At 41.6% G+C, this 23,688-nt stretch overlaps 1 protein-coding gene and 1 pseudogene across 1 annotated transcript; one reads left to right on the plus strand and one right to left on the minus strand.

Moving 5' to 3' along the window:
* The first annotated feature begins 13,990 nt into the window (after positions 1 to 13,990).
* LOC150018197 (coiled-coil domain-containing protein 28A pseudogene) lies at positions 13,991 to 14,547 on the plus strand (annotated as a pseudogene).
* A 2,262-nt stretch (positions 14,548 to 16,809) lies between these two features.
* Positions 16,810 to 21,728, minus strand: LOC150018198 (uncharacterized). The gene is made up of 4 exons (XM_090267653.1): positions 21,470 to 21,728; positions 19,155 to 19,296; positions 17,730 to 17,808; positions 16,810 to 17,104 (listed from the first exon to the last, which is right to left on the minus strand). Exons 1-4 carry the CDS (start codon positions 21,553 to 21,555, stop codon positions 16,872 to 16,874), a joined length of 540 nt encoding a protein of 179 aa, XP_090123779.1. The 5' UTR covers positions 21,556 to 21,728; the 3' UTR covers positions 16,810 to 16,871.
* Positions 21,729 to 23,688: the final 1,960 nt, after the last annotated feature.

Genomic DNA, 23,688 nt, shown 5'->3' on the forward strand with positions numbered 1-23,688 from the left:
ATGAGAAAAAAAAGAATTCCACTCTATTCTGTAGATAGTGGCTTGTCATTAAAGGATTCGGAATTAGGATGACAGGATCATAACAGGAAGATTAATGTGGTTATAAAATATAAAATAGTTTGAAATGAAGAGGAGTGGAAGCAGAGAAAAACGCTAGAAGGAAATGATTGTAGAAGTTCATAGGAGGGATAAATACAAGTCCTCCCCTACCCCTGTGTGTGTGTGTGTGTGTGTGTGTGTGTGTTAAGAGATTTACTAATCCTGGGGCTTTTTTGACACACAGAGACAATAATCTTTGAAATAGTGTTTCTGCCTCAGGGCTGATGTTTTCCAACCATGTTCATGTTCCTACACATGGCTGAGGATATAACATGCTCTGCTCAGTTACAGTGGTTCACTGTACCAGGAACAACTGATCAGTATGCATTTTGAAAGAGGATCCAAGTGATTTTCTGATCAACCATAACTTTCATCCTGTACAAACATCGTCCAAAAATGTTCCAAAGGTTCCCATTGCCTGATTCTATTCAAAGATTCTATTCTCTGAGAATGGAATAGAAGCCACATTCTTCAGCACATCCCCCACCCCAGGTTTGGCAGCAGCAAATTCTCCAGCTTCACTTCTGCTATGTGGATTCTACACTCCAGACAGGCTGCTATGCTCTGTAATCCCATAGACATAGCCATGCATTTTCTCCTCCCTCCCCCATTTTTTTCCTGAGATGCTCTTCCTCTCGATCTCTGCTTATCCAAAATTCTGTTCATTCTAGGGCCCATATTCCACTTATTCCAAGAAACCTTTTTTGATCACCTCAGAAGAAATGACCTTCAAGATTTCTAACAAACACATGACAGTATACACTGCTGCCCTCTCTCTCTTTAACATTGGGTCTCTTCCTTAGATTTTACTCTCTGGAGGTAGTGACCAAGTTATTTATTTATTTTTTTTTGCTTTTGTTTTTGTTGTTTTAATCCCTTTAGAATACATTAGCCCAAAGTCTTTGTAAGTCAAGGTGTTTTATAATTAAAATAACTACCATTTTTTGAATGCCTTTTATTGTCAGGGATTTTATTTATTCATTTATTTTTAGAGAGTGGGGAAGAGAGGGAGAAAGAGAGGGAAGGAAACACTGATGTACAAGAGAAACATTCATCAGTTGCCTCTAGTATGCACCCCGACCGGGGACCTGGCCCACAACCCAGGCATGTGCCCTTACCGGGGATTGAACCAGCGACCTTTCAGTTCGTTGGATGATGCCCAAACCAATGAGCCACACAGATCAGGCCATACATAACTAATGTTATTCCCATTTTACAAAAGAAGAAACAGAGGCTCAGAGATATACATTTACATGCCCAGTATATATGTACAGCTAGAAAAGAAAAGATAGACGATTTGAGCAGGACCCTGGTTGGTGTGGCTCAGTGGATTTGTTACAGGAACAGGGGAGTCCAAAAACAAACACCAGAGTTTGCAGCTGGGAGATAGGGAGCAGGAAGCAGCTTTCAGGATGCCCTTGCATGCCTGGGGCTAGTGGCTGGAAACATTGTTGCAAAGATCTGCTTTACTTCCAAGACTCAGGAAGATGGGAGGGATCTTGGACTGTGGGCTGGTACGGAAGAAGCAGACAGAGCCTATGTAGGGTTCTGTGAATGGTCAGGATGGTTTGCAACACCCACTTCGGGAGAGGAGGCAGGGAGAGAGAGGAGGCAGGGAGGAAGAGAGGGGAGCTGCGGACATTTGGGGCTGGCTCTGGCTCTAGGAGGCTCTCTCTCTCACGCCCTCACTCTCTGGCTCTTGTGGGCTCCCCCCATGTGGCTTGGAGAAGGGGTCTCCAGGCTGCTTAAAGAAGAAGCTCTCGCCAGGCTGTTTTGAGAAGGAGAGATCTACGCGGTTTACAGGAAGAAGGCAGTTTGCAAGGAGGCTGAGAATCCAGGCGGTCCTGCATTGAGAGCTGGAGGGCACCACAGCACAGAAAGGACCTCCCCAATCAGAACTGAGTGATTGGCAGCTACTGGTAAAGCTGAACTGTGCCTAGGAAGTAGGGAAATGGTGTTTCTGACTTTCCTAAGACTGGCCAGGTCTGGGAGGGGGAGGCAGGACTATGTGTAAATAAACAATTCTTTTTTTTCCCACCAAACTCTGGTATTAAGAGCTATAATTCTGGTGGCGGGCAGTCGGGCCCCTAACTAAACAGCCCGTGGGTTCTGTTTCAATCGGAGCAGCCCAAGGGTTCTGTTACAGATTGAGCTCCAGCCTGCAAACAGAAAGGTTACTGGTTCGATTCCCAATCAAGGCACATGCCTGGGTTGCGGGCCAGGTCTCAGCTGGGGGCGTGCGAGAGGCAACCAGTTGATATATCTCTCGCACAGTGATGTTTCTCTCCCTTGCTTTCTCCCTCCCTGCTCCTCTCTCTAAAGTAAATAAATAAAGTCCTTTTTAAAATAAGATTTGAACAGGGCTTTGATAGGCTATGAAGCATGTGTTGTTTTCATTGCATTATGCTGCTGTTCTTATGTAATGGTTGAATGAATGAAAGAATACATTTTTGGGCACATTTTCTTCAACTTGCTTGTGGTGTATTTCCTCCCTGGAGGTTTACCCAACTGGTAAAGCAGAAGGAAATATCAGTCAGTCTTTCTTTGTTAGCTGTAATAGTTTCAAGTAATAGAAATTGGAGTCATGCTGACTTACACAATAAAAGTAAATATGTTGATTTATAAACCACAGAGTCCATTGTTTGATTGCTGGCTTTAGGATTGGATGGATCAATGTTGTGACAAATTAGCCTGTCTCTTAGTTTTGCTTTCCTCTGATTTACTTCATCCTCCCTCAGCCAGCCTTTCCCTATGTGGTAACGAAGATGGCCACTAGTAGCTCCAAGTTACTTCTACCAAATTATTAACCCCAGCAGAGATTACCTCTCTTCTGAAACCTCCAGGAACATTCCCAGGTAAGACTGTTACTGACCCAGCTTGGATCATGTGCACATCCCAGGAACAATCACTGTGTCCAAGGGGCATTTTGTTGCTCTAATTGGCCAGGGCTCATGCTGGGGTTTGGGTCAACCCTACCAGAACTCTATGGATTGAGAATGGGAAAGGAAAAATTACAGTAGCAAGAAGTTAATACCCAATATAAGTGTTTAAACTTATAAAACTCAACACCAGAAAAAGAGCAATCCAATTTAAAAAATGGACAAAGAACCTGAATAGACACTTCTCCAAAGAGGACATACAGATGGTCAATACACATATGAAAAGATGCTTGACATCACCAATCATAAGATAAATGCAAATTAAAATTACAATGAGATACCACCTTACACCTGTCAGAATGACCATTATCAATAAATCAACCAACAACAAGTCCTGGTGAAGATGTGGAGAAAAGGGAACCCTAGTGCAGTATTCATGGGAATGCAGATTGGAGCAGCCACTGTGGAAAGTGGTGTGGAGTTTCCTCAAAAAATTAAAAATGAAACCGCCTTATGACCCAGTGATTCCACTTCTGGGAATTTATCTGAAAAAAAACCTGAAACACTAATTTGAAAGAATATATGCACTCCTATATTCATTGTAGTATTTTTTACAATCGCCAAGATTTGGAAGCAGCTTGAGTGTCTGTCCATCAATAGCTGAGTGGATAAACCAGCTATTGTACATTTACAAAATGGAATAGTACTCAGCCATAAAAGAGAAGAAAATTTTACCCTTTGCAACAGCATGGATAGACCTGGAGAACATTATGCGAAGTGAAATAAGTCGGTCAGAGAAAGACAAATACCGTATGAATTCACTTATATGTGGAATCTAATGAACAAACTGAACTAACAAAGAAATTGGGGACAGACTCAGATAGAGAGCAGGCTGACAACTGTGGGGTGGCGGTTGGGGAGTGTGGAGGGATCGAGCAAAGAAGAAAAGGGACTCATGGACATGGACAACAGTGTGGAGATCGGGGGAAGGAGGTGAAAGAGGATATAGGGAAGATAAATGGTAATGGAAAAACTACAATAAAAAATGAACTATTAAAAAAATAGAATAAAATTAGATTTCTAAAAACAATATTGTATGCCCTGGCTTGTGTGGCTGAGAAGATTGAGTTCCAGCCTGTGAACCCAAAGGTCACCAGAATGTTTCCCAGTCAGGACACATGTCTGGGTTGTGGGCCAGATCCCCATTTGGGGGCTTGCAAGAGGCAATTAATCGATGTACCTTTCGCACATCGATGTTTCTCTCCCTCACTTTCTCCCTTCCTTTGCTTTTCTCTAAAAAGAAATAAATGAATAACCTTTTTAATATCGTAGTATCATACCAGAAGACATGCTGGCTAAGGTAAAATGGATGTTCATCACATACACATTCACTGAACTAGCACTCATTGAATAGAGACTGCAGGTGACTCCGTGACTGGTCCTCAAAGGGTTCACTACACAGGGCTGTACTTTTCCTGGTTTGGTCCCAAAGATTGCACTGTTCTTCAGAACAATTATATAATAAAACATTCTATTCACGGAAAATGGTTCATGCCTGGCTTGAGTCCTGTGGTGGCCTAGGGCCAACTAAGAGGAAGAGACTGGGATCCGATACCATGAGAGGACACAATGTCAGTGATAGTAGCATATCTTCCATTGGTAGGACACAGTGACAAATAGTGAGCAGGAGTGTAAGCAAACAGGAACTGGTGCCAAACAGAAAATGACATTTCTTAATGGGAGGGAGACAGAGAATTCTGAAATAGGAAATGCTCGGGAGTTCAGACAAATAGATAATAGGACTAAAGTTCAGAGACAATCTGGTCCCAAGGAGTGGGGAACTGAATGGAGCAGGCATGCCTCCATTGCAGGGGGATCAGGACACTGGGCGGGGTGTCAAGACTGAATCTAAGGCTTTAGGCCGAAATCCATTGATGGGGTCTAGAGTCCAAGGCAAGGCTGAGTCTCAAGAATGAGACTGAAGATCAGTTAGTTATCTAATAGAATGGAAACATAAGTTCAGACCAACATCAGCCTTGACAGGAAATCCTAGCGTGAGGGACTGAAGTGCCATAAATTCCTCCTGCCTCTGTGCAGGATTGTGTAACTAGGTCATGACTGAGCCTACAGGTATTACTGAATGGCTTCAGATAAGGGAAAGACAGGAGACAGAGGCTGGTCCCACAACAGGATCTAACAAACTAAAAAATATAAGAGGCATGTGTTTGCTTAATGGAATGCCTAACCTAATAAAAAATAAAATTGAAAATATTTCTGCTGCACTGTATTAAGAAACAGAGAACTGAGAAGGAGATAGTTGGAATTGTAACAGGACTGTATTTTATTTTTAAGATTTTATTTATTTATTTTTAGGTAGGAGGGGGAGAAAGCGAGGGAGAGAAATATTGATTGATTTCCTCTTGTACATGCCTTGACCCAGGTGTGTGCCCTGATCAGAAATAGAACCAGTGACTTTTCACTTTGTGGGATGACATCTTATTATATTTTGGCATATTCGTTTCCAACATGACCACCTAGCTGAGTATTTGCCACAGTTGCAATCACTAGCACACACTTCTTATGTTCTTTCAGAACACATTCAATAAACTGTGCATGACCAAGAGGATTCAAAGCTTGGGGTGCTTCCAATTATTGCACAATAATTGCAGTCAAAGACCTGCTGGACTTTAATAATACAGCTTTTGGGGGCGCAGAGTTACTCTGGTGTGGCCTCTCTTCCTCCTCCTCCCTTCCCCACCCTTACTTCCTGATTCTTCAGCAACAACAGGAACTCGAGAGGCCCAGTAGAGCTAAGCCAAAGCAGCGTCTAATCTATATGATATTCACTTTGAGGCTGCTTCTAGGTTAGAAATACCAGGTGATCAATTTGGCAGACATCACAGAAGACACCAGAGAGTTATGTCAAGCCCCTAAAATCACAGAGAAAACCAAAGTCAAGAGGATGTGGAGATGTGCTGGTGGTTCTGCTGTTGTTAAGACAGGAAAGAGGAGATTTTTTTTTTTAATAATTTTTATTTATTTATTTGTTTATTGTTTATTTATTTTTAGAGAGAGGGGAAAGGAGAAAGAGAGGGAGAGAAACATCACTGTGTGGTTGCCTCTCATTCGTGCCCCCAACTGGGGACCTGACGTGCAACCTAGTCATGTGCCCTGACTGGGAATCGAACCAGCAACACTTGGCTCAAAGGCTGACACTCAATCCACTGAGCCACAGCAGCCAGGGCTGAGAGAAGGTGTTCACAGTCAATCAGCAAGGTGATGACACTCCACCTGCTTTATTGCTAACTCTTTTAAATAAATTTATTGTACTATATTGTACTTTTTCCATAATCACTCATCCCCCTTATATCCTCTTCCACCTCCACCCACTTAGTGCCAACTCTTGTGTCTCAATCCCTATGACCTCAATCCTACTGACAGGAGCACACCTGAGTTCAGCCTCAGGGAAATCAAGCTTTTTGGAGAAGTCTTTGTGCATCCTCACTGAGGCAAAGATAGAGATGATTCAGACTGGTCCTTGAGAGGCTGCCCCTTAAAACTTTGTTTAGTGTTGTGGAAGCTTAAAGAGCAAGGTGAGAGGTAAAGGGCAATGGGGCTAGAGAAGCAAGTAGGTAGGACTTGGTTCATGGAGTCCCTGGAGCTTGCAGGGGAGGAAGAGCCTTACATAATTTGCAGTTGGCTTGTGATATGTTCATATCTGTGTTTTAGGAAGATCACTCCAGTAACAGTGTGGGGAATGATATTAAAAGGGCATGACTGGAGGAAGAGACCTGAGGTTATTATAGTAGTTTGGATAAAACATTAAAATTTCTAGAAAAGCATAGGATTTCAACATTAGAAGAGAAAAAAATGAGGACGAAATGCACTAGAAGATAGATCAAATATTCCCTCAGGGAGCTCCATTTATAAAATACCTTTCTTTTCTTTGGAGTTACCTTTTTTGGGGGGTAGGCATTGAACTTTTTTTTTTTTTAAGAGGGGAAAGGAGGGAAAGAGAGGGAGAGAAATATCAATGCAAGAGAGAAATATTGATGGGTTGCCGCTCATAAACACCCCGATGGGGATACAGCCCACAACCTAAGTATGTGCTCTGACCAGGAATCAAAGCCAGGACCTTCTGGTTTATGGGACGACTCTCCAACTGACTGAGCCACACCAGCCAGGGCTTGAACATTTTTAAAAACATGTGTTTATATATATTTTTTTCTGGTTACAAAAGCAATGCATACTCATTGTAAAAATGTCAAAGAATTCAGAAATATTTAATTGAGGAAGTAAACCCGCACTCTACTCCCACAGAGGTAAGAGCTGTTACTAGTAAGATACCTTTTCTCACAGTGCAAAATCCTGCTTTTACCAAAGGACTTGAAATACCTCACAATCAGATCTCAAAAGGCAATGCAAAGCTCAGATTCCCTGAAGAGTATAATGATGAAAGGCTATTCAGAGGAGGAAAGGTATACAGAAATAATTGGGTGAAAAAGATTAAAATGCTAAAGTAGCTGATTAATTCCCAATCATATTTTCTGCTCAGGGGTTCATCTGACTGAAACTACCCTGGGTGATTGACTAAGTGGGTGGCTGGTGTTTACTTCAGTGCAATAAATGAGCTGTAGAAGGTTACCTTCCTTCTTGGTTAACTGTTCAGATTTTGCTGTATCCTTTTGAAAAAAGAAACTGTTTTCCTGAAGCTAGAAAAGGTTTTCCACTCATAGCAGGCCTCTTGACATGGTGGGAAACAGCAAAAGATGTCAGTAGTTTTTGTGCCCATTTATACATATCAGAGTGGGATAATCCCTGTCTGCTTCCCCAGAGAGATGATGAAGCAATCGAGTGATTTCTTTTTGGTTGGTTGCTTTTGAAATCAAAGGAAAAATTCAGACTTGAGGACCTTTTAAAGGAAAGAATTGTCCTTTCTAGGCAATTCTTGGAAAGTTTCTTTAGAAAGAAAGCCTTTCTTGGAAACCATTTTGGGGATTAACAACTCTACCACTAGAAATTCTGAACTCTTTCAATTGCACCTAACAGAAACTCAACACAAACAACTTTCAGTGAAAAAGAAAAGGTTATTGTTTCACTCTTCTAAAGCCTGAGAATGTTGAATGTGGCTTCAGGGATACAAGATAATTGGATTTGAGAAATTCTACCATCTGCATGTTGCTTGAGTAGAGAAGGTACATGTTCAGAAGTTATAGAGTGCTCTGTTTAGCCATATTCATGTCAAAACATTGAAAGCTAGTCTTCAAAGACAGAGGACACAAAAACAGCTATGCAGAGAGAAGTAGAGATGAGAAAAGGTAAGAGGACTGTCAGGATCATGATTCCTGATGGTTTTCCAAATCCTGTTTCCTTTCCCTTCATACCCGAGCTACCTTGGGCTTCGCTGAAACACAATCTCTTTATACTAGTTCAAGTGAATCTCTCTGGTTTGTAACTCAAAGGATCATGACTACTATGGATTGATTGTTTGTGCCCCCCACTCTGGGAAAACATTCATATGTTGAAGCCTCAATCCCCAATGTGAAGTATTTGTGAGGTATTTATATGAGGTTATGAGGGTAGAGCTCCCATGATGTGATTAGTGCCTTTCTAAGAAGATGAAGGGATACCAGAGCTCTCTTTCTCTGCTATAGGACACAGCAAGGAGGTAGCTATCTACAAGCCAGAAAGAGAGTTCTCACCAGGAACTGAATCAGCAGGCACCTTGATCTTAAACTTCCCAGCCTCCCAAACAGTGAGAAGCAAATATCTGTTGCTTAAGCCACCTAGTTTCTGGGTATTTTGTTACAGAAACCAGAGCTGACTGAGACATGACTGAGATAATTAAGAAAATGAGTGGTAGCTTTTGCTGTGTACTTCCTGCAAGATGTAAAGAAAAGATCTTCCTATACTGAAACTCCCCTCTCAAAGGTCACTGATCTCTAATTGCCAAACCCAGTGACTTTAAATCAGGTTGCATGCATTTTTGCTATGTTGACTGTCCTTGGCTTCTTGAATCTCTGAGATTTCCCCCTCCATGGGTTCTCCTTTTACTTCTCTGACAGTTCTTTTTCAGTATCCTTCACTGTTTCCTCCATTTGCCAATACAGGTGACCTCTAAGATTCTGTTCTTGGCTATCTACTCATCTTTCTCTGCCCTCTTTGCTGAATAACTTTATCTGCTAACACAATTTTTTTTCTCACTCATGAGCTGATGACTTCCTCATTTATTTTTCATAACCATAAAGTTTGCTGAGTTTTGGGTCCTAATTTATACTCTCCTCAAGAATATCCCCCCTAGATAATATTCAAACACTACAAAATGTCCCAAACTGAATTTTTGCTTTCCCTAACCTAGTCTCAAATTTTCTAACCTCAACCACCAATCCCTCCCGCGTTGAAACTCTCTTGCAAGCTATACTCTCTGCAGTCATGACCCAGTCTTGCAGACTTCCTTTCCCAATCCTCTTCTCTCCTCTCCTGAGCTACCTTTCTTGGTACCTCATTCCTTTATCAACTTTGCTCCCATTCTCAGTTTCTTATTTAAATCCAGCCTTGTCCCAATATTCATCCTCTCTTTAAAAAAAAACTAAATTATTAATTTGAGAGAGAAAGATGTCTACTTTTGTTGTTCGACTTATTTATGCATTCTTTGGTTGGTTCCCATATGTGCCCTGATTGGGGATCAAAACTGCAACCTTGGTGTATCGGATGATGTTCTAACCATCTGAGCTACCCAGTCAGGGCCCCATCCTCTGTGTTTCAGCCTTGCTGAATATATCTTTCCCAGGATATGTCTTCCATTTTTATACTTCCATGATTTACTTATGGTTTCTCTTTCCCCATCTTTGTTCCATCTAAATCCTATTCACCTTTCAAAATCCAACTTAAATGCTAATTCCTCCATGAAGCCTTCTGTCAGGACCAAGCATTTACTTTTTGGGGTTCCCACAGAGACACTAGAACAAATATTACAACCTCAGTTGAGTTAGTATTTAATATATGTTTTCCTTTCTCTCCTGGGAGAGTGTAATTTTTCTTGAGGAAAGGACCTTTCATAACAAACAGCATATGGCACAGTTCAGTTGCTCAATATTATTTGTCAAATTGAATCATAGAAGAAACTGGAAAAACTGCACAGATCTTTGATAAGAGGCAATATAGGTTAAGAAAGTCATTAATACTTTGGGGGACTGCATTCTGATATATAAAGTCTTAGCTGTTAAAAATGGAGAGACTGTGGCTCAAACCTGTGTCTTGGCCTCTCTCCTTTTTTCCTGAACAACACGAGCTTCAGGACTTGCTCCAGCTTCTCCATAAACTACTGGTCCCTGCGCTATATGCAGTTGCCTAGCCACTGGCCTGACCAGCCAGCAGCACAGCCAACATCTTTGCAGGCACCAGGGTCCTGGGTTCCTGGATCTCTGTGTGCCACTCCACCAATGTGTGGGAAGGCTGGGGGTCCACGGCCTTGGCCATGGGGATGGCTAGGGGTCTGGTGGGCATGTAGGGGCATTCAGAGAGAAAAGGAGACTATGCAACCCTGAATGACTGCCTAGCTTCCTACCTGTGAGGGTGAGGAGCCTGGAGGCTGAATATTAGAGACTGGAGAGAAAAATCCAGGAAGACCTGGAGAAGAAGGGACCCCAGGTCGGAGACTGGGAGCATTATTTCAAGACCATCAAGGACTTGAGGGCTCAGATCTTTGCAAGTTCTGTGGACAATGCCCATACTGCTGCTGATGACTCCAGAGTCAAGTATGAGACAGAGTTTGGCCATGTGCCAGTCTGTGGAGAGTGATATCAGTGGGCTCAGAAAAGGTCACTGATGACACCAGTGTCACTCAGCTGCAGCTGGAGACAAAGATCAAGGCTCTCAAGGAGGAGCTGTTCTTCATGGGGAAAAAAAAACCATGAGAAGGAAGTAAATGGTCTACAAACCAGATCGTCAACTCTGAGATGATGGTGGAATTGGATGCCTCCAAATCTCAGGACCTCAGCAAGATCATGGTGGACACCTGAGCCCAGTATGATCAGTTGGCTCAGAAGAACTGAGTGGAGCTACACAAGTACTGGTCCTAGCAGAATGAGGAGAGCACCACAGTGATCACCTTGCAGACTGCTGAGATAAGAGCTGTTGAGATAACATTTACAGAGGTGAGACCTGCAACCCAGTACTTGGAGATCAACTTGGACTCAATGAGAAATCTGAAGGCCAGTTTGGAGAATAGCTTGAGCAAGGTGGAGACATGCTATATCATGCAGATGGAACAGCTCATTGGGATCCTGCTGCATCAGGAGTCAGAGCTGGCCCAGACCAGGGAAGAGGGACAGCACCAGGCCCAGGAGTACTAGACCTTATTGAATATCAAGGTCAAGCTGGAGGCTGAGGTCACCACCTACCATTGGCTGCTGGAAGAAGGGGAGGACTTGGACTTTGGTGATGCCCTGGACAACAGCAACTCCATGCAATGCATCCAAAAGACTACCACCTCATGATTGTGAACAGCAAAGTGGCGTCTGAGGTCAATGATACCAAAGTTCTGAGGCATTAAGGAAGCAGAAGTGGGACACCCCTTGTGGGGGACAGGAGGCTAATAAAAAGTTCAAAGATCGCCCTGGCTAGTGTGTCTCAGTTGGTTGGACCGTTGTCCTGTAACGGAAGAGTGGCAGGTTCAATTCCCGGTTAGGGCACGTGCGTAGGCTGTGAGTTCATCCCCGATCTGGATACATATGATCCCTGGCCCCGGCATGGATCCTCAGTCTGAGTGTGTAAGAAGGCACCAGTCGATGCTTCTCTAATATTGATATTTCTCTTTCTCCCTTCCTCTCTCTAAAAGAGCAAATGAAAAAAAAGTCCTTGGGTGAAAAAAAGTTCAGAGATTATTAAAAATAAATGGCAATACCAGATGGAGCAGATGCCCTCTTAGCTCTTCTGGTAGATGATATAATTTCACCATTATCCTACAATCCCTGTGAGCCTTACCTTCAAAATAAGAAGCAATAGTGCATATTGTTCAGGAGCTTGGCTCTGGAACAGGACTGCTGGGATCTGAATTAGGCAAATTAACCTCTCAATTCGCTCTTGTGCAGTGGTGACCTATCTCACAAGGTTATTATGAGGATTAGACAGGATAATATATGTAAAGTTATTGACACCTAAGCACATAGTAAGCATTCAGTAATTATTAGATGTTATTATTATTATCGATTACCACTTTCAACTCTGATGTGGCAAATCCCCCTCTCCTGTACCTTAATGTCACCTTGGGCAGCTTCTATGGCTTGACTACTAAGATTCGGTTCTATCTGGCCTAAAATGTTAGGTTTATGATTGGTTCAAAGCTCGCCACCTTCCCCAGTATAAACTAGACTTATGGCAGGAGGAGACTGCTGACTTTTTCAATCCTCCTCACACTCTAGTGCCTTGGGGGGGCAGATGGAGGCTGGGTCATTCCCTGGAACACCTTATCCACTTCCCTGTTTTCAAGATGGGGCCAGGGACAGGAATGAGGTAGTCAGCGCTCTTCTCATATAGCTAGTTGCCTCTTGTTGGGTAGGCATCCCTGAGATTTACTAGTCTGGTTCATTTTGTTCTGCTGCTGCTGTGGCCTCTTATGAACTGGTAGCCTGCCCCTGGATGGGTGCACTGTCTTCTTATGCGCACAATTCAGATACTTCTTCAGTGTTAGATTATTGAAGCACAGTTGATGCTGGAGAGGAGACTGTAAACAATGCTTGATTTTGTTGTTGTTATTCTGACAAGAAGGGGCTGTTTACAATCAGAACACTCTTTGTTTCCCACAGTGCCTGCTAAATGACCTCCCAGGGCGGATGTGTAATAGAGTGCAGTGTGGCTGTAGGAGATCAGAGAGCAGGTCAGATGCTACTCAAAGGACTTCTGGATTTCAGGTACCCAAAATAATATTTATTGAATATCTACTAAAGCTAGGTACTTAGTATACATTACCTATTCTGTGTGATTAGGATTATTAACTCCATTTTACAGAAGAGGAAAGTGAAGGTAAGAGGAACTAAATCAACTGTCATTATTTATGAGGGCCCTGTTTCTTATACTAATTTCCACACTGACCAAAAGATATCTAGTTAAGGTTTCAGGGAGGCAATATTAGCAAAGTCATATTTTGATCTTTTAAGAAATAGCTATGTTTGCTAATGTTATTTTTTCTTCTGCCCTGATTGATGTGGTTCAGCGGATTGGGCATCATCCTGAAAACTGAAATGTCGCTGGTTCTATTCCCAGTCAGGGCACGAGCCTGAGTTGCAGACCAGGTCCCTGTTTGGGGGTATGCGAGAGGCAACCAAATGGTGTTCCTCTTGAAGTCAATGTTTCTCTCCCTTTCTTTCTCCCTCCCTTCCCCTCTCTCTAAAAATAGATAAATCTTTTAAAATTAAAAAAAAATTTTTTCCTGATACAAACATATATCTTTACTTTGTATCAGTTCACCATGAGAATAAGGGCCATAAAATATATTTTTTGGAGCAACTTGAAGTTGGCGATGGACATGATAATCCCAATTCATTTTTCTTTTTCTTTTTGGCAAGAAGGTAATTTATTGAAAATTTAAAATCCTCTTTTTTAAATTAAATTTATTGGGGTGAAAAATTCTATTTTTAAGTTCTTAAATAAATCATTCCTCTAAAGCTCTAAACTTAATCACCTACCTCTTCAGTTATACATAAATAAGTATTAAAAGCCTGCTGTGTACCAGGCAATGTTCAAGGTGTTGGAATACTGTAGTACCAAGGCAGACATGGTGCTGAGGTCTTAACTAATGAGACAGACAATAATCAAGTAAATAATATGGTCAACACAGTGTGCTGTGGAGGCGCAGGGTCTGGGATGTGACCCTGCCTCAAGCTGCAGCAGTAGCTTTGACAGCTGCAGCTGAGACGGTGGGTGGCCTCGCAGGGTCTTTGCAAGTTGAGGAAGAGCACTGGATCCCCTCCTTCCTCAAGTATGAAGTGTCTTAAGAAGCTGCCCTTGAAACAATGGAGGAGTGAAATGTCAAGAGGACTCCTGAGTCTTTTAGTGCTCACTCTACTCAGGTTGTTAATGCAAAAAAAGTGCCATTCCAGTTAGTAAGAGCACAAGATTTTCAAATCCTGCATCACAGTCAACTTCACAGCTACCAAGGTTAACAAGGGTGATGAAAGAAAAGATGAAACCTCAGGGAGGAGAAAGAAAAGGTGCTCAGTGAACGCCAATTCAGTGTTCCTTTCTTACTGATGTCTCAGATGCGCAGGAGATGGAGAAGGGGCTTCTCAGTCTTTTGAATGATTTCCACTCTGGAAAACTTCAAGCATTCAGAAATGAATGTTCCATTGAACTGATGGAACATGTTTGGGAAACGTAGGAGAAATTTGGAGCTCTTTGGGGAGTTAGAGGAACTTCCTGAGGATAAGAGGAAACAGCTAAAGACTCTAATCTGGATAGGCTTCTGTCTGATTTAGAAGAAATGAATTCTTCCATACAAAAACTCCATCTGGCAGATGCACAAGGTGTTCCAAATACTTCTACCAGCTAAAATGAAATGCAGTTGCTTTCTGGTGGTTTGAAGGAAAGCAGCATTCTCCCCTGGCTGGTGTGGCTTAATGGATTGAGTGCCAGCATGCGAACCAGAGGGTCAGCAGTTCAATTCCCAGTCAGGGCACATGCCTGGGTTGCGGGCCAGGTCCCTAGTTGGGTGCATGCAAAAGACAACCACACATCGATGTTTCACTCTCTTTTTCCCTTCCTTCCCCTCTCTCTAAAAATAAATAAATAAAATCTTAAAAAAGAAGAAAAAGAAAAGCAGCATTCTTTACTTTTCCAGCTGAACCCAGTAGCAGAATCATCATCCACAATAAGCAATTAAAGTAATTAAAGTGCAAGTGCAATGACTATTTTCACATACTGCTTTTAGTAAACTTGACTCACTGTAATTCATGGTAACTGGGGGCCTTGTCCTGTCAAGGCTTAATCAGGGAATGTGATGCAGAGGCTGTGCTACTATGCTTACTATTGTTGGCTTCTGGGGTTATACTTGAAGTGCATTGTGCTAAATGTTGTCCATACGGCTGAAGGATTTACCCTTTTTGAACTCAAACTTAATCCACTGTTATCCTAAATTGATGATGCACGGGCTTTATGCGGCAGCCCAGCTTCAGTTTTTGTTAGACAATCAATACACACGCTGGTGTGTTTTCCAGTGGCCAGCAATAACAAAATGCTAAATGAGTTCTTGTGAAATTTTCTATTTTTAATAAAACGATTGTTTAAAAATATAAATGTAAATAAATAAATAATATAATTTCAGATGATGTGATGTGAGGAAAATAAGACTAAGTGTCATGAAACAGAGTGATGGGAGGAGGGTAATATTAAATAGGATAGTTGAGAAGGACGGAGCTTTGACTGAAACCAGAATGATGAGTGGCAGCAAGTCAAAGATTTGGGAAAGGGGTTAAGGTTTAGGTTAGGGTTAAGGGTTAGCAGGTGCAAGAGCTAGCAGGTGCAATGGCCCGAGGACTTATTTGGCAACTTTTAATGTTTTGGGTACTGAGAATGAAGTCCTTCCTTCATTCTCCCAACCCTCACTGAGAGAACACAGCAGTTAGTACAGTGCAAGATTGGAAGATTTTACTTAACTTCTAAAAGGTAAAAGTCGTGGTATAGAAATAAGCAAAAACCAAGAAGAAAACGAAAGTGAATTGGAGCCTAAAAGTGTACCAGGCCTTTTAAGAAGTTTTTCTGTTATAAAAGTGAACTCTAGGGAAGTTGATTTAGTTTTGTTGAGTCAGTAAAGTTACTAACTAGCAAAGAATCCACCATGAGTCACATTTCTATGCTTAGTGCATCACTTTATTTATAACTAAATATTTCCTGAAGTAAAATAGGAAACAACTACTTTGCTCTCTGAATTTATGCTTCTCAGCAGAGATCCTATAGTAGACGTTCTTACATTTGTGGTAAACTACTTTTAACCATGCATCAAGGCAATAAAAATAGTTTTCACGTGATTATGTCTTTGGAAGTCTGGCATGAAGTGTTATTTCACTTAGTGAGTGTGGTGTAACAGCTGTAAATTGCCACATTCCTGCTTAATGCTTCAATATTGTATTTTCAGTGTGACTGAGTCTCTCTCTGAGTTTTCTGGCTTTGACTGCCTTTTCCAGAGAAGCTGGCACGCAGACAAATCCGTGACACCGTCACAAAGAAATGCTGACAGATCTCTCTCTCAGTGGTTCTAACTTGGTGGAGTTCCATCCAGACGTGCTGGGCTCCAGCATGGGTAACTGTGGCCTATGGGAAGGTCCTCTCACTCTAGCATCTTGCCAGCAGCAAAGAGGCATAGACAGCCTCTTGGGATGGGAATTCTGCCTTGGGGCTAGCATGCTGTGTGTGGTAGGAAAGCACTGAGCCAGTTAAATAGTGCAGGGAGTTCTTATGCAAGGAAGCCAGAAGTTGTGTAGCAGGCTAGAGAATCAAATCTTTCTCCCCATTATATGGTTGGGTCACTGAGGAAGTGTTTAATAAATAATTGGTAGTGTACGGGCACTCTCCTTGATATTTGTGATGTATAGATGAGTGCCTAACCCTAGGAACTGACCTTAACTTGTTTGGGGAAATATCACAAAACTGCCAACTGTTTTTTAGCCCTCCCACCCCAACCCTGAGACTTCTTACAACTCATTCAATGAATTTTCAACTAGTTTTTATCAAGTACTTCTATGCCAGGCACTGTGGCCTGCTTAATATAAACAGAAATAAACCAGACAAAAAACTGTTCTAGGATTAATATTGTACAGACAAAAATGTTTTAATGGTCATCTTGGGGGAGTAGAATTAATACAGATATGGACAAACTCAATTCATACATTTTTATCTTTACTATTTGAACTTTTGTAACAGCTTTTTGGAAATATTGTTCTGTATCTCAACAAAAATCTTCTGAGCAATTGTTTGTGTTAGGCTGTCTTCTGAGCTTTGAGGAAATAGCAGTGAATGAAGCAGAAGAAGTCCCCTGTCTCCTCTTGGAGCTTCCATTCCTTTGGAGAGGCAACACAAAAATAAAAATGCCAAACAAATGTTCCGTATACTATAATGATGAGTGATGACATATCCTGTGAAAAAAAATAATTTTTTAAAAATAAAAATTTTCATTTTAAAAAAAGTTATATATCTGATTTGTTCATATAATCTTGACTTGTTAGAGACCAGGGTTCTTTGCTAGCCTGGGCAAATAGCAACACAGAGAGAAATGGGCCAGCGGGCCAAGCCTCAAAGCTTTGAACTATTTGAATTCTTGTCCAGCACTCTCTCCACACAAAACAAATGAAAAGGCAGTCTAAGCCACCTGCATTCTTTTCTTAAAAGAGTGATGTCAATCCAGAGAGTCTGACCTGTCTCACTGCTTTTGACCAGAACCCAGGCCTTTTCCCTCCTAGTGTGGGTGCCAGTTAATATTTTAAGATGCTCATCCTGCCTATCCCACATCCATAGCCTGTTTCTTCTTTACAGTTTCACCAGATGGTTTCCAGGGACCTGATCCCTACTGGCTTCTGCCTTCCTTTGTCTGACAGCTGCCTGAACGCTGGGACTTAAAAATTAGTTCTGAATGCCTGAGTCCAGCCATCACATTCCAATCTATTTTTAGAACAACATCTTCCTTCTTTGGCTCCCTGAGAAACTGCTCTTCTTTTTCTGTTTTTAAACTGTTTCCATTCCCAGTGAAGGCCGAGGTCTCACCTGGGAATGCAAAACTCAGGGGTTCCAGTTCCTTCCTGCTCACAGACAAGGAGAAGATGCCATTTTCACTGAATTCCTCCTGTCAGAGAAGAGGTAAAAGTTGCTATGATATTAAATTTTAAAACACAAGAAAAATTGTATACACACAAACTTTACAAATATTAAATTTTTTTTTGGTTTTTATTCTAATCATGAAGGCAACATAAGTTTATTGCAGGAACATTAGAAGGTACAGCACAAATAATTTACACTTTAATGTATTATTTTCCTTTTGATCTGACCTCATGTTCACAAGTTTATTGTTGTTACTGGTTAAATATATTAATCATGCATACAAGACAAAATTCAAAAAGTACAATTTCACTATTCCCCTGCCATCTTGTTCCTCTTCCTAAAGCAAATTGTTCATATTATTCTCTTATGCTCTTCTTTATTTCTTTTGTTTTAATTTTTTTTAAAAAAGATTTTATATTTATTTATTTTTAGAGAAAGGGGAAGGGAGGGAGAAAGCAAGGGAGAGAAACATCAATGTGCCAGAGATACATTGATCAGTTGCCTCTCAGGCGCCCCCAACTGAGGAACCTGGCCCACAACCCAGGCATGTGCCCTGACTGGGAATCAAACTGGCAGCCTTTCAGTTCGCAGGCTGGCGCTCAATCCACTGAGCCACACCAGCCAGGGCTCTTTTTTATTTCTATAAAATCTATAGTAATGTTCTATTTTCTTTTCTGATTTTAGTAATTTTATTTTTCTCACTTTATATCTTAGTCAATATAATTAAAGATTTGTCAATTTTGTTGATTGTTATTATGAACTGGCTTTTGGTTTTGTTGATTTTCTCTGTATTTTTCAATTCTCTCCTGGGTTTGTCTCTACCATATTTTCTATTATTCTCTTCCTACTGCCAGCTATGGGTTTAGTTTGCTCTTTTTCTAGTTCCTTAAGGTGTAAAGTTAGGTTATTGATTCACTTTGTCATTCCCATCACTATTATTTTTATTATTTTATTTAAAAAATCAAACTGTATAATTGACTTTTTGCAGTACTGTTTTATGAATTTTAAAAAATATATAGACTCACATAACCAACAGGAGACATATCAACTACTTTTTCTATTAATTACCGAGACAGAATTGGTGAAATCTCCAAATATAACTGTGATTTTTGTATTTATTTCTTTCAGAATTGTTGCCACAATAAAAATAACTTTTTAACTTCTTGAGAGTGAGTTATTGATATATGTAAAGTTACTCTTTTTCCTTCTGGAATTGATCAATATTTTATAATAGATATTTTGAAACTATGTAAATATTCTTTTGATTTATTCATTGGTTTAAAAAATAAATACAGATTCGTGATTTTATATTCTATTCAAAGGATTATAGTCTGTTAATATCATTATTTTATTTTCCAGGTCAAATTATACCTGATTTGGCCAATGGAGCCTCTTCAAGCCGGCTCTTGGGTTCCTTTCATTCCTTGAGCATTTCCTTGTTCCTTGAACAACATGTTCCAGACTTGTCTTGTATTTTGCCATATCCCAACCAACCTTGTTATCAGCCATTTTTCTAAGAAGCAGAGAATATTATTTATTTAGAACCAAGATCTTGACACTAAGCATATTCATTGTTCGTGAGGGTGTCCCTGATCCCAGGCCCTTTTAGTGAACACTCTCATTTACATTTATATTCCTTCCAACATCTATCTATCTACTGAAAGCCATGATTTCACACTGGTACTTCCAATTTCAATCTGACACCACAGGTTTCATTCTACTTTACTCCTTTTCCAAGTTTCTAACTCTATTGATGGTAAGAAAATCTGAGTTCTCATTACCCCTAATATTTCTAGTTAAAAAAAAAAAAATCAATCTATCTGTTTGATAGATTCCTTATTGCTAATTCCTTATTGCTGCACCCATTTCTCTCCTGTGCAGATGTCCCTCTTACCCCGCTTGGAGTCCAATACGTTGCACCAGGTTGCCCGACACAGATGCATTTTTCACTCAGTTTTGACTCTGACTTCCAGTACTGGGCTAGTACCATCATTGCCTACTCTGTGGACACTCCCCTCATCCCCCTTTGGCTTTGAAAACCTGCTTTGAGCCACCTTTCCTCAGGGATATCCATGTTACCTGGTGTGCAGAAAAAGTTACATAGCAGGCCTGAGACTGCTCTCCTTAAAAGAGCCTACTTGCCAGGTTGGTTCTTGGCTAGCATCTGGTAACTTGGGTTTCAGAAGGATTCCCACCATTTTCATACTGATAAGAGTGCCTCACCTTGCACAAATGGTTTGTATAAATACTATGTATGGTTTATGTTGAACAATTACTGCCCTTGTGGGAATCTAGAATTTTGGTACTTTCTAGGCATAGAGTACCTATGTGGCCAACTTACAATAAAAACTTCGGGCACTCCTCTGGTTGGTATGGTTCAATGGATTGAGTGCTGGCCTGTGAACCAAAGGGTTACAGGTTTGGTTCCCAGTCAGGGCATATGCCTGGGTTTTGGGCCAGGTCCCCAGGTAGGGGCATGTGAGAGGCAATTGACTGATGTTTCTCTTCCTCCCTTCTCCTCTCTCTAAAAAATAAATAAAATAAAAATTGGGGCACTGAATCTCCAATGGTAAACAGCATTTCACATGTCACAGTTTGTTGTTAGAGGGATTTAGTATGTTCTGTGTTATTCCCCTGGGAGAAAACTTTTAAAAGCTTTTGCCTGATTTCCTTTGGACTTTGCTCCATGTACATTTCCCTTTGCCAATTTTGGTTTCTATCATTTTACTGTAATAAATCATTGCCATGATAATGACTATGTGCTGAGTCCTGCTAGTTAATCATTGAACCTGGGGGTGGTCTTGGGGACCTCCGACACACTTGGCCTGGTCTCTGAAACCCCACACTGGGCTGCCTCTCCATTCACCTCAATCTGCCTGGTTTTTAAGCCTGTCTGCTGAACCAGCCTCCTCATTCTATCTGGGCTCTGATACCATACACCAGATCGCCCCACTTAAGGAACACTGTCCTCGCAGCACTTGCTTTCAGGTTTTAGCTATTGTAACTAAAGCTGCTATGATTATTTGTGGGTAATTCTTTTTGTGGACACGTCGTTGTCGGCAGCCATCCGTCTCGAGAGACGATGGTGTAGCTTCTTAAGAGTCTATCTGCACCGCCGAAAATGGCTGTGCAGTCCAACTCGGGAGTGACACGGTATCTGTCTCCTCCTGTGTGGTTCGATCTTCCAGTCAGGGCACATCAGAGAAGGAAAACTCTGACTCCAAAAAACCTCCGCTGCCTTGCAGCATACCTCTTCAGGGGAAAGGCTAAGGGAGTAAACCCCGACAGAAAATCTGGAGCCGGAGTCCCTAAGGCGGTTCGACGTTGTAGTCAACACCGGCAACTCCTGCGGCGCACCTGAAGCTGTGGACACGTATAGGTGGGCAAATGTAGCTTTACAGTTGTTTGTATGACAAAAAAAGCATGCAGGTTATGATTATTACAATAGCTTTATTATAATAGTTGTTTCACATACAGCTACTTTTGCACACCCTTGTATTTTCAATCCTTGTGGGTAAATTCAGTGGCACTACTGAGTCATAAGGTAGGTGTTTGTTTAATTTTTTATAAGAAACTGCCAAATCTTTTCCTAAAGTGGTTGTACCATTAACACTGCCACAAATAATGTATGATTACCAATTATCTTCTGAAAATTATTTAATGAAGAAAAAGTGTTTTATAGTTACCTGTGTTCACTGTTTTCTTTCTTCCTTCCTTCCTTCCTTCCTTCCTTCCTTTTTTGGCACTCTTCAGTTCCTCTGTAGATATGCATTTCCTTCTGCTATCATTTTCCTGCAGTATTTTCATATTCCACGATTCTGATGACAGATCTCTCAGCTTTTGTGTATCAAAATATCCTCATTTCACCTTTATATCTGCAGATGTTTCTGCTGAATTTGAAACTCTCAGTTCACAGTTTTGTTTTTATTTTCTTTGAGCACTTTAGGGAAGTTTCCATTTCCTCCTCCCTCTCCTCCCCCTCGTCCCCCTCTTCCTCCTCCCTCCTCTTCTTCAAGAGAAATCCTCATTTCTTACTGTTTTTTGCCTGAATGAAACGTGCTTTTTCTCTCAAAACCCCTCTGGCTGTTCCAAAGATTCTCTGTTTATGTTTGGCTGTCAGTATCATTAAGATATGCTTAAGTGTGTTTTTTTCTTTGTTCTACCCTGGCTGGTTTGGCTCAGTGGATTGAGCGTCGGCCTGCAAGCTAAGTGTTGCTGGTTCGATCTTCCAGTCAGGGCACATCAGAGAAGGAAAACTCTGACTCCAAAAAACCTCCACTGCCTTGCGGCATACCTCTTCAGGGGAAAGGCTAAGGGAGTAAACCCCGACAGAAAATCCGGAGCCGGAGTCCCTAAGGCGGTTTGACGTTGTAGTCAACACCGGCAACTCCTGCGGCGCACCTGAAGCCAAGCTGTATTGACTCCGTCTTTCCCTTGGACCCTTCAGCTGCGAAGAGAGGGGGGGTCTGCTGCATGGGCAACAGCAGACCCTCCATATCACCCTGCCCAGGCTCTGTAGCTTCAGCTTCACTGGAGAGGACACTCCAGCGTCATCGCAAGATGTCGATTCAACACGGGAGGAGACAGATACCGTGTCACTCCCGAGTCGGACTGCACAGCCATTCTCGGCGGTGCAGATAGACTCTTAAGAAGCTACACCATCGTCTCTCGAGACGGACGGCTGCCGATGACGATGTTTTTCTTTGTTTATCTTGTTTGGGGTTCAATGAACTTTTTCATTTTTCAGCTTACTGTTTTCAACAAATCTGTAAAAAGAAAAAATTAGTCACTAATCTCTTCAAGTACTTCAAATTCCCTAATTTTTTCTGTTTTCTTTCTGAAGTTTGTCAGAACAGCCTTGCTTTAAGAAATTGCCCGGATACCAATGTAGGAGCAAGCCACGGGTTTATTGAGGGTTGGAGGGCGAAGGGCTGGCTACTCCAGGGCCTGTGGGAGCAAGGGGAATGGGGAGCAAGTGAATGGGGGCTCCTGGTCCTCCAGAAATAAACAAATAATCCAAATAAGTATTGCTTTTAATACGACCATGAAGGAAATGGGGAACTGCCTCCTTGGTGGTCACTTAAGGCCGTAATAGAAGTAGGCAGAGGACATGCACGTAAAAGTTCCATTGAATGGATTTCCCATAATTTACTTAACCATTTTTCTTTAGTTTTGGGTTTTTAATTTCTTCTAATTTACCATTATACTAATAAATAATGCTGTTATACACAACTTTTTATATGTTTATTTCCAAGAAATAGTTTCCTAGAAATGTAATTGCTGGATAGGAAGAGTATTTTTATACCCACTGCTAAGTTGCTTTTAGAGGGAATTCCAATGCACTCTCCAATGAGTAAACCTAATATTGCTGGGAGAGGTAGGAGTGGAAAAAGTAACTATTAAGAAAGCACTTTCGGGCTCAGCAAAAAGAAAAGCTAAACATAATAAGCCACCCAGGTTTACTAGCGAGGGACAGTAGGGTGATGACAAAGGTTAGCATGTGCTTCTGAACAGGAAAACTCGGATTCTAAACCCATTTCTGCCACCCTGTGACCTTCACAGGTTATAGCTCCTCCTTGAGTCTTAGTTTTCTGAAACTCGGTAGAATCGGATCAAGGTTTATGTTTTTCAACATCTTCATATCAAGCATTCTCTAGCCCCTCCAAATTCCAGACAGTAATTTTGGAATTGGAGTTGGGAGGGAGCTGAATGAGCCCCCACTGGAAAACACTAGTCATTCTTGAGCACTTCCGGAGGCCGGGACGAAAGGTTTGAAGTCGCTGCAACTGCACTTCCGGATAACTAAAGCTGCGCACTTGAAGTCTGGGACCGCGAGTCACACCGGGTAACTCCAATGCCATGACTGCGCATGCTCCCCGCCAGACGCGAGGCGGGCGGGGCAGCG

This window comes from Furipterus horrens, unplaced genomic scaffold, assembly GCF_987537825.1.
Source record: "Furipterus horrens unplaced genomic scaffold, mFurHor1.1.pri manual_scaffold_2, whole genome shotgun sequence".
NCBI classification, from domain to species: domain Eukaryota; kingdom Metazoa; phylum Chordata; class Mammalia; order Chiroptera; family Furipteridae; genus Furipterus; species Furipterus horrens.

What these genes read in the sequence shown, in the direction of transcription:
- LOC150018198 (XM_090267653.1), bottom strand. Translation starts at nt 21,555, where the DNA reads ATGCATATCTACAGAGGAACTGAAGAGTGCCAAAAAAGGAAGGAAGGA. An exon ending in GGCTCCATTGGCCAAATCAG is followed by an intron (nt 17,809 to 19,154) that starts GTATAATTTGAC and finishes CTTCTCTGACAG; the next exon opens with GAGGAATTCAGTGAAAATGG. An exon ending in CCTGAGTTTTGCATTCCCAG is followed by an intron (nt 17,105 to 17,729) that starts GTGAGACCTCGG and finishes TTTTTTTCACAG; the next exon opens with GATATGTCATCACTCATCAT.